The sequence below is a fragment of the Orycteropus afer genome, unplaced genomic scaffold (assembly GCF_000298275.1).
Source record: "Orycteropus afer afer isolate SDZICR_OR568_19922 unplaced genomic scaffold, OryAfe1.0 scaffold00024, whole genome shotgun sequence".
NCBI classification, from domain to species: domain Eukaryota; kingdom Metazoa; phylum Chordata; class Mammalia; order Tubulidentata; family Orycteropodidae; genus Orycteropus; species Orycteropus afer.
This window is the reverse complement of record NW_006921611.1, coordinates 5242898-5253601: the sequence shown is the minus strand read 5'-3', so window position 1 is coordinate 5253601 and position 10704 is coordinate 5242898. Positions and strand designations below refer to the sequence as shown.

General features: G+C 41.6%; 1 protein-coding gene across 1 annotated transcript in view; it reads right to left on the bottom strand.

Moving 5' to 3' along the window:
• The window catches only part of PLPBP (pyridoxal phosphate binding protein), a 19424-nt gene extending 10035 nt beyond the window's left edge, over positions 1–9389 (bottom strand). The window contains exons 1-4 of the mRNA XM_007934970.1: positions 9291–9389; positions 3224–3331; positions 3110–3145; positions 2498–2573 (exon numbers count right to left, since the gene is read on the bottom strand). Of these exons, the coding sequence (XP_007933161.1) occupies positions 2498–2573; positions 3110–3145; positions 3224–3331; positions 9291–9389 (319 nt within the window). The remainder of the gene's footprint in view (positions 1–2497; positions 2574–3109; positions 3146–3223; positions 3332–9290) is intronic.
• Positions 9390–10704: the final 1315 nt, after the last annotated feature.

Sequence of the window (10704 nt, the reverse complement as noted above, 5' to 3'; positions counted from 1 at the left end):
TGACATGAGACAAAGTATATGTGAACTGCTGTATGAAAAGTGAATTTACTCTGTAAATCTTCACCCAAATCCTAAAAAAAAAAACAAAAAAAAAAACCTTCCCACAAAGAAACCTCCAGACTTCACTGGTAAATTCTACCCATCTGTTAAAAAAGAAATAATATCAGTCCCTAACTTTTCTTAGATATGGAACCAAAAGCACATTCTAAAAAGAATAAATTGATAAATTAGACTTGATCAAATTAAAAACTTTTGCTTTTCAAAAGATATTGTTAAGAGAAGGAAAAGACAAGCTACAGACTGGAAGAAAACATCTGTAAAGTTTATATCTGATAAAGAACTCATATCCCAAATATACAAACTGTAAGAAGACTTGAATAGACTCTTCCAAAGAAGAAACATGATGGCAAATACATAAAAAATATTCCATTAGGAAAATACAAATTGAAAACTTGAAATCTGGAGAACAGTTCATTCTTATCATACCTATCAGAATGGCCAGAATTAAAAAGACTGACTATACCAAATGTTGGCAATGATGTGGAAGAAACTGAACTATATCAGACACTGCTGGTGGGAATATAAACTGGTACCACTTTGGAAAAGAGTTTAGCAGTTTCTTAAAAAGTTAAACATGTACCTGTCATATGACTCATCTTCTACTCTAGGAGTTTATTTTAAGAGGAAAGGAAATATATGTTCATAGAAAGACTTGCAGACAACTGATGACAGCAACTTTATTTAATAGCCAAAAATTGGAAGCAACTCAAATGTCCTTCAACAGCATAATAGATAAACAAGTTGTGACATATCTATACAATGGAAAACTGCTTAACAATAAAATGGAATGAACCACTGATATATATAACATGGATGAATCTCAAATTATTATGCTTGAGGAAAAAAAAAACGAGACTCACTGCCGTCGAGTTGAATCAGACTTACAGTAACCCCTCTTTGGGTTTCTGAGGCAGTATCACTACAGAAGTAGATTGTCCAATTTTCCTTCTGAGGAGTGGCTGGTGGGTTTGAACGGCTAGCCTTCTGGTTAGCAGTCAAGTGCCTTAGGCACTAAAAGTCAGACAAAAAAGAATACAGGTATCTTCTACTTTTTGAAAGTTCATTTTATGCCACTTCATTTTTATGAAGGACCTACATTGTTGTTGTTATGTGCCGTTGAGTCAGGCCCGACTCATAGCAACCCCTCCCTTGGGTTTCCAAGGCGGTATCACTACAGAAGTAGATACAAAAGTAGATTGCCCAACCTTCCTTCCCAGGAGCGGCTGCTGGGTTTGAACCACCAGCCTTCTGGTTAGCAGTCAAGTGCCATAGGCACTACGCTACCAGAGACCTACATTAGCACCTGCTTTTGCTAACTGAAAGAAATGTGAATAGGATTTTTGCCTTTAAGAAAAAAGGTGAAAAGTGGAACTAGTGTTCAGAGTTTGTTTTGCAGTGAGCCATTAAAGAAGCAGTGCACCCGAGCAGTGAGAATGATGTTGCCAAGCTCCTTCCCTGGGAACTACATTCACTATCTCAGCATGAAACTGCCATAGTTGTGACCTGTGTCTGTGAATACTGTATGTTAGTGTTATTTTACATTTTACATGTTATTTGGTATGATTTGGTAGGTGGTTTTTTTTTTGAGTACGGGAAAGCTCAAAAAATTTTCCCATATAACTGAATGGTAATTGCTTCTCTGGTTTATGTCACTTTGGCTTAAAAAACATTTCATAGAAACACTCTACTTTTGGATAGCAGGGAAAGCCTGTACATACTCTATGACTCCATTTATATAAAACTCTAAAAAAGGTGAACTGATTTATGACAAAAAGTGTATGAGTGATTGTTTGGGAAGGGGAATTGGGGAGGTATGGCAGAAGAAATTAAAAAGGAAGATGACACTTTTGAGGGGATGGATTTGTTTGCTGTCTTGATTGATGTGATAATTTCATATGTCAAAACTTATCAAGTATGTACACTTTAGTGTCTGTCAAATCCACTTTAATAACATTGTTAAAGAAAAAAGTTACTTTAAATTGTGACACAAGAGAAATATTCAACTACTTAAGAAGATTTCCACATGTTATATGGTTAAGTCTTTCTGTAGTTAATTCTTAATTTTACTCTTTATTTAAAGGGAAAAAGGACAAAAATACCTCTTTGGCAAGCTGAAAAATTTTATGGGCAATCATTCTTTACAATTTATTTGAAAGACCACAATATAATACCTAACACAAGATAGGCTAGGTATGTATGAATGCATAACCCAGGTAATTAGAGTTTATTCTGCTCTTGGTATGTTTTCTCCTTCTGTTAAGAACTAACACTTCTTTCCCAAAAAAAACTCCAAAACATAAATGGTGAACCGTATGTATTTTAAAAACTGTTCTCTATCCCAGAAGGTAGTTAGTATAAGGGATATAACTATGGAGCAATTTTGTCTTTATATTCAGATTTTTATCTTTTTTTTTTTTCCTTCAGATTTTTATCTTACCCATCAATTTGTTGACATTTTGCTTCTGTAGGTGGCCAATGAAGTGCCATCTGATCTCAGGACATGAAGTCAGAATCTGGAAGGATAAAAAGCAACCACATTTGACTCAGATCTTACGGTAGCCTTGCTGGCTCAAACTCTCTTCTGGCCTTTCATATCTATGTTTTGTTCCTTAAATGCAGTGAACCACCATCACTATCTTTAGCCAGCTTCCTAATGAAGTGAAAGGATACTTAAGAGAAAAATCTTTTTTTTTTTTTTAAGAGAAAAACCTTAAAGCTTTGGTTCTTTTGTGCCCCCTCAACCCCTTTTTTCCTCCAACTGTCAATATCATCCATTAAAGATGAACTGATTTATGCTTTCAAAATCAAAAGCATCCAAGATTACAGCAAACTCCTAAACTTACCATTTTCAAAAAGCCACAAGAGAGAAAACTATAAGGCTTGAATAAGGAAAGAAAATCTAACTGAGAAAATTTGGAGCTCAAGGTGAAAGTGGACATTTCTCCCCTAATCTAACATCCTGTTTCAAAATCTAGCTACCAACATGGGTCTAATTTTCAACTGAAAGAGCCAAGATGACATAAACTAAAGAATTCAGATGTCCACTTACCTTAGGATTTGATGCTTTTTCTAGCAGTTCTTGAACCTAAATGGTCAAAATAGAGTAAGTCAGAAGCCTGGCAATCATGACTCTTCCAAAGGCACTTTGGAAAAGGGCTCTTACATAGTTCTCCCCGAAAGTGCGCTGACCATGATTGTAAGCCTCAATCACCATGTCTGCAGGTTTCGTTTTGCTGACGGCTACTAGTCGAGGCTGGATGGCTGGGAGATCCTGCCAAGAGGGAAAGAGCCAGGTGAGTGAATGTTTGAGAATACAGTCCTAGTAAGTCCTGTAGAACTGGTTGGCAGAGACCTCATCTTGATATTTGGTAAGATTAATTTTTCTGATACTGCAAAGAGATCAGTAAACATTAAATTATGTTGATCAAATGTCTTTCATACACATAGCATTTCAATCAAATGTATTATTTACCTTCACACCTAGCAAAACACATTTCTCTCTCAGGAGTGTTGGGCAGGTAAGTTAAAGCAGTAGTTCCTCAACATGCAGTCTTTAAGCAACTGCATTAGCATCACCCGGGTTCCACTTTGACCTGCTGGATCTGAACTGCTGGGACTGGGGTCTGAGAATCTCCTTTTTAACTTTTTGTGACCTGTGGGACATACAGTACCCCCTATATTTTCCACTTCTGGGGTTTAATGAGAAACTGTTATCTCATGTTCAGTGCATTCTGCCATCTGATGGAAACCTGTATAACTGTGTGAATCTGAAAAATGGGTCTCATTCCACCAACCCTAGCACCAGAGATCCCTTGGGGTATATGTGTCCCACTAATTGTATAAAAATCCATACCAAAAACAAACCAAACCCTCTGCCATTGAGTTGATTCCAACTGATAGTGACCTTATAGGAAAGAGCAGAACTGCCCCATAGTATTTCCAAGGCTGTAAATCTTCATGGAAGGTTACTGCCATCTTTCTCCTGTGGAGCATCTGGTGGGTTTGAACCACTGTCCTTTTGGTTAGCATCTGAGCACTTTAACCACTGCACAACCAAGGTGCTTTCATTTAGCGGTTGAGCACTTTAACCACTGCGCCACCAGGACTCCATCAAAATCCTTATTACCTCAAAATTTTTTTTCCCATTTAATTCAAAATGGCTTCCATTACTGAAAATACATAGTTTCAGTACAAAATTCAAAGCAGAAAATTACTCAGTTTGGAATGGGTTAATGAGCTCTCCAGATGATTTTCTATATACTGTTGTTGGTGGTTTAAGAATCACTTCAGTAAGAAAAGACACTTCTAGTTTCTGAAACTCCAAGGTTAACAATTTTGGAAACTCATTCTGTGTTGAACCATTTCTCATATGGTTCCTTGTGCGTTTATTTCACTAAAATTTAGATGTTGGGTGGTAAAAGAAAAAAGAGAATCTTTTGAAACTTATCCTTAAGTGACCAGAGGGCAATACAGTCTTCCTCAGCCTACTATAATGATACTTATGAGAGCTGGAACTTGATGAGACTGCCTTAGTTTTCAGGGTCTCACAAGTTTTCTGCCTTTGACAGTGTGCAGTCTTACCACTTTTCTTTTGTTCTCTATTAGTGGAAAATATTTTAGTTTTCTTTCTCTTACACAAGTTCTGGCTTTCACAGGTTTTACTGTACTTGGTTCCCTCCTTACAGTTCTAGGCTAGTTAACTGTCACTTAGGGGTCAATGAGGGAGCTCTGGTAGTGTAGTGCCTAAGGCACTAGACTGCTAACCAGAAGGCTGGTGGTTCAAACCCACCAGCCACTCCACGGAAGGAAGATAGGGCAATCTACTTCCATAGTGATACTGCCTCCGAAACCCAAGGAGGGGTCGCTATGAGTCAGGTCCGACTCGACAGCACATAACAACAGGGGTCAATGAAACATTAAATTCCACAAGAATGAGATATAAAATTAAAAACATCCCTTTTACTGCAACCGTAGCAGATGAGAAAGGGTGTATTCTTAAAACTGAAAGGTTCCACCAAGGTGAGAACGTCCATGCTGTTCCTGCATTGGTTTCAATGGTGTGAAAGGCTCTGACATCCTGTAACATCCATCAATCAAGAATCACTCACTGAGTTGACCTCACTGATGCTAAGGGCATAAATAGGCAAGTGTACTGATTTGGCCCTCTTTGGTAGCTCAGCTCCAAACAGCTTATAAATTGCTTCTGAAAAGTTCTCCTCCTTATCATACAATAGTAACTAAGGCAGAGACAATGGGGTCAAAAAAGGGAAAGAATCTCATGTTAGACACTATATATTCCCACCAACCAATGGGCACTTCAAAGGGCTCTAATGAACACCATGGTAAAAGTAGCAAGCAGCTCACTAATAGGATGCTCTCATACACAAATTGCTTTACATACTTTAAGCTCAGAGCACCTCCTACAATTCTCATCCATACCATCAGTCCTGAAACAAAGATGTAACAGAGCTATGAACTGGGTGACCATACATCTTGGTTTGCTGCAACAGTCCTGGCTTATTCCTAAGGTTCTGGTGCAATTATTAATACTGCCCCCATTCACTCAAAAGTGGCCTATTTATGTAAACTATATAATTTATGGTCTAATCTATGAATTAAGAACCACTGATAGACGTTACAAAAACCAAACTCACTGCCGTTGAGTTGATTAGACTCACAGTGGCCCCTTCTTGGGTTACTGAGGTGGTATCTCTATGGAAGTAACTGCCCAATGTTCCTTCCGAGGAGTGGCTGGTGGGTTTGAACTGCAAGCCTTATGTTTACAGTCAAATGCTTTAGGCACTATGGCAGAAATGCAAATCAAAACAACAATGAGCTATCATCTCATTCCAGCAATAATAGCAAAGTTCAACAAGACAGAAAATAACAAATGCTGGCGAGGTTGCAGAGAGACTGGTACTCTCATACACTGTTCGTGGGACGGCAAAATGGCACAACCATTGTGGAAAATGGTATGGCATTTCCTTAAAAAACTGAAAGTAGAAATACCATTTGATCCAGCAATTCCATTACTAGGAATATACCCTAAAAGTGAGAAACAGGACACAAAAGATATTATGTACACCCATGCTCATCACAGCACAATTCACTAAAGCAAGATGGAAACAACATAAATGTCCATCAACAGATGAATGGATAACCAAACTATGGTAAATGCACATAATGGCATACCATGCAACATTAAAGAATAATGAGGGATACACAAATCATCTCACTACATGGATGAATTTGGAGGACATTATGCTGAATGAAATAAGTCAATCACAAAAGGGTAAATATTGTACGACTCCATTATTGTAAAAAGTCGGAAGAAAATTCACTTGGTTGGTTACTGGGGATGGAAGGGAAGGGGAGAGAAAATTTCAGACTAGTTGGGGTCACATGTTGATTTGGGTGAGGGGAGGGGCAGTATGGAAAGTGTATGTGACCGGCATGGTGACACTGGAGAAAGGAAAGACACAAAATCATGCACAAAAGATATAGACAACAAAGGCAAATACTATTACATGCACAATACTGCCTTACCACTGGCCCCAAACACCAGGTAAATGCATAGACAGGGGAGAAGATCAGGTGGGTGTAGGTGAACAGGAATACACCCTAGACCAAGGAGAGATTTGGCTGAAGATAATCTTACATATGTACTTGTGCTACAAAATTATCCATATACATTATAGAAGCAACACAAGACAGGGCTTGAGTAGCTTCTCAGAGACAACCAAACACCTTGAGACAGAGAATCACCAGGCCTGCAGACTTGGGACTATAATCTCGGGGGACATCATGCTCAACTGGCACAACGTAGTACATAAAAATCTTGTTCTACATCTTACTTTGGTGAGTATCTACTGGGGTCTTAAAAGCTTTTTGAGTGACCAACTATTGGTCTCCTCTCACCTGGAGCAAAGAAGAGGGAAGAAAAGCAAAGTCATCTGGAAACACTTAGTCCAAAGATAAGATGGACCATGAGGACCACAGCCTTTATGATACCAAAACAACCAGATGGTGCCCAGCTACCAAAGCTAACCCCCTGGAAAGGTATCAAAATTGAAGATCTTGGATAGAGTGGGAGGAAAAATGTGGAACAAAATACAAAAATGACCAGAATTACTCGTCAGATAGAGATAGCTGAAACTCCCAAGACTATGGCACTGGTATAACCTTCAAGCCTAGATATGGACTCACTTCCCTGGACTGGCTCTCAGCCCAACAGCAAAAAGACCTACATGCAGAATACCTATCCCTGGGAGATGCACCCCATAGATCAATCAGCCATGAGACATCAGAGGGGCAGCACTCACATAAAGGGAAAGCTGGACAGACAGGAATGCATAGATAAGAAGGGCACAGGGAGGGGCAGTCACAGGGAGGAGAGAGGAGGAGAGTTTTTTTTTATGGTTGGAAATGGTAACCAGGGCTGTGAAATCAAATGTGCATGAACTGTTGAACACAAAACAAATCTACTTTGTAAATTCACACCCAAAGCACAACTGGAAAAAAAAAGAACCAGTGGCAGAACTGGGACCAGGACCTCCCATAGCCATAACACAAAGAGCAGGGTTTCCTTGCACTCTACTGCAACCAAATCACACAGAGGCCAACAGAAGAGATTCATCTACCCTTCTATACTTTAGTCTTCATGTATACCACCCTCTGAATTTTCACACAGTAAAGAATCACAGTATTCAAAAATATTGAAGAAGCCAGACAACTGACATGAAGGAGTCAGATCTTTGGTAGAAAGTCTCCTCTTCCTTCTGAGAGCTACTTTTCCAGTGGGGGGAAAAATACGAAAATAACTGCCATCAAGTCAATTCTGTCTCATGGTGACTCTGTGTGTCAGAGTAAAACTGTGTTCCATAGGGTTTTCAATGGCTGATTTTTCAGAAGTAGATCCCTAAGTTTTTCTTCTCAGGCACCTCTGGGTGGAGTCGAACCTCTAACCTTCTGGTTACCAGCCAAGCACATTACTTATTTGCACCACCTAGGGTCTCTGACCAAGGTCTAAGTTACCAGTGTCTTTTGTGAGACTCTGTCATAATTCCTAGGATTATGTAGATCAATGATGGTTACCAGAGAAAAAAGTGAAACTGGCAGCCCATTCTAGGGAGAACCAGGGACTCCCTAGATTTTTCTTGAAGGATAACTGAGAATCAGAGAACATTAATGCCAGAAGGGAGTTTAAAGCTTTCAGAGCGCCTCTAGTTACCTGTACAGCTGAGAAAACTGAAAGCCTGAGCACTTAAAGTAATTTGTTCCAGGTAACAGCTAATTAGTGGCTAAGGAAGGACTATGATACAGGTCGTCTGCCTCCAGGCCAGCATTTTGAGTTCTAACACCATAAACGTTTGATTGGAGAAACTTTGTCCTCTTTGTTCAGATCTGTCTCATTCCATACCATCCCGCTTAAATTTACACTGAGCAGGGTATCTACCAGAAGAAATACATATATGAAAAAATTCCCCTTAAACTGTAAACTGTTTGGGATTGGATGTCACACAGTTCCTTACAGCTCCAAATGTGCAAGGACAACTCTTAGTACCGCCAAGCCACTCACTCTTTAGCCTGTGTATGGAATAAGCATTTACTGATCATCTACTAGCTGACAAACGCTGCCACACACGTGATCTCGGGTGGATCTGGCCTCCTTTAGGTGCTGTTGTATCAATCAGACTTCTTTTCTTGTGGTTCTGGGCACAGGCCTGACCTTATTCCCGTCCGCCAAAGCTGTCGGCTTCTACGCTGAGCGGGATGGGAAAATGGCTACGATACCTGGAGACAGTATTACCAAGGTAGCGGGTCCCTTCTGCTCCTCCTAAGCCAACCTCCAGAAAACCTGACATCTCGAGATCGCCGAGGAAACCCTCCGCATGGCTTTTTGTTGTTGTTGTTGTTATGTGCCGTCGAGTCAAACCCGACTCATAGCGACCCCTCCTTGGGTTTCCGAGACAGTATCACTACGGAAGTAGGATTGCCCAACCTTCCTTCCGAGGAGTGGCTGGTGGGTTTGAACCGTCAGCCGTCTGGTTAGCAGGCAAGTGTCTTAGCCACTATGCTACCAGAGCTTGTGAAACCCTACCAATGCCAAGGCGCCGGCCGGGTCCCGCCCCTTCGGGAGACCCATCTGCGTCACCGTGACGACCCATTCCCAAGCAAGTGCCCCCTCCTCACAGCGGCGCCCACCGTCCCAAAGTGAATCCTTTCCTCACCCGCGGCCGCCGCGCCACTGCCTGCTGCACACGTTCCTTCACTGTCCGCAGTGCGAATCCGATTCCCAGTTCCGCAGACATGCTGCCAGCTCTCCACATCCCTCTGGGACCACTGCCGAGCGATAGACACCCAGCAGCCCCCACCCGACCCATCTTCCGGTCCCACCCAGCACACGTCTCCGTGTAGCCCAATCACCGCTCACCACCGGGTTGTATCATCCAATCGACATCCTGCATTATGAGGTGGGAAGTGAGGCCGGTGTGCGGGCGACTCCGAGACTTGCTGGCGGCCATCTTGGGGACGGCGTCCAAGGGACCCGGGAGAGTGAGAGGTTACCTGGCGAGGTTCCCAGTACGGTCCCGTCTGCCGTTTTCGCTTTACAACTATGTGAGCCGCTTCTCTACCCCACCCTCCATGAAAAGGACTTTCTTGGAGCAAGAATCCTGCCTGTTGTGCAGGTTCTACTCCATTTCACAATGGCTTTACAAGGATGAAGCTTAGATTTATGTGCGAAGGGACCAGGATTAGAAACTGTTGGGCAATCCTACTTCTGTAGTGATACTGCCTCGGAAACCCAAGGAGGGGTCGCTGTGAGTCGGCCGACTCCATGGCACATAACAGCAACAACAACAATCTATATGCTGAGCAAATAATCCAAGAAACTGGACTATATGAAGAAGAACATGACTATATGAAGAAGAACATGACTATATGAAGAACATGGCATTAAAATTGGAGGAAGAATCATTAACAACCTGCGATATGCTGATGACACAACTTTGCTTGCTGAAAGTGATGATGATTTGAAGTACTTACTGATGAAGACTGAAGAATACAGTTGGCAGTATGGATTACATCTCAATATAAAGAAAATAAAAATCCTCACAACTGGTCCTATAAGCAACATTGTGATAAATGGAGAAAAGATTGAAATTGTCGGACTTCACATTACTTGGTTCTACAATCGCCGCCAATGGAAGCAGCAGTCAGGACATCAGACGACGTATGTTGTTGTTATGTGCCAAGTCGGCCCCGACTCATAGCGACCCCTCCTTGGGTTTCCAAGGCAGTATCACCACAGAAGTAGGATTGCCCAACCTTCCTTCCGAGGAGTGCCTGGTGGGTTTGAACCACCAGCCTTCTGGTTAGCAGTCAAGTGCCTCAGGCACTATGCTACCAGAGCTCCTAGACGATGTATGTTGTTGTTATTTGCCATTGAGTTGGCCCCGACTCATAGCGACCCCTCCTTGGGTTTCTGAGGCAGTATCACTACAGAAGTAGGATTTCCCAACCTTCCTTCCGAGGAGATGATGTATAGTACTGGGCAAATCAGCTGTAAAGGACCTCTTTCAAGTGCTGAAGAGCAAAGATGTCTCCTTGAGGACTAAGGTGCACCTGACACAAGCCATGTTG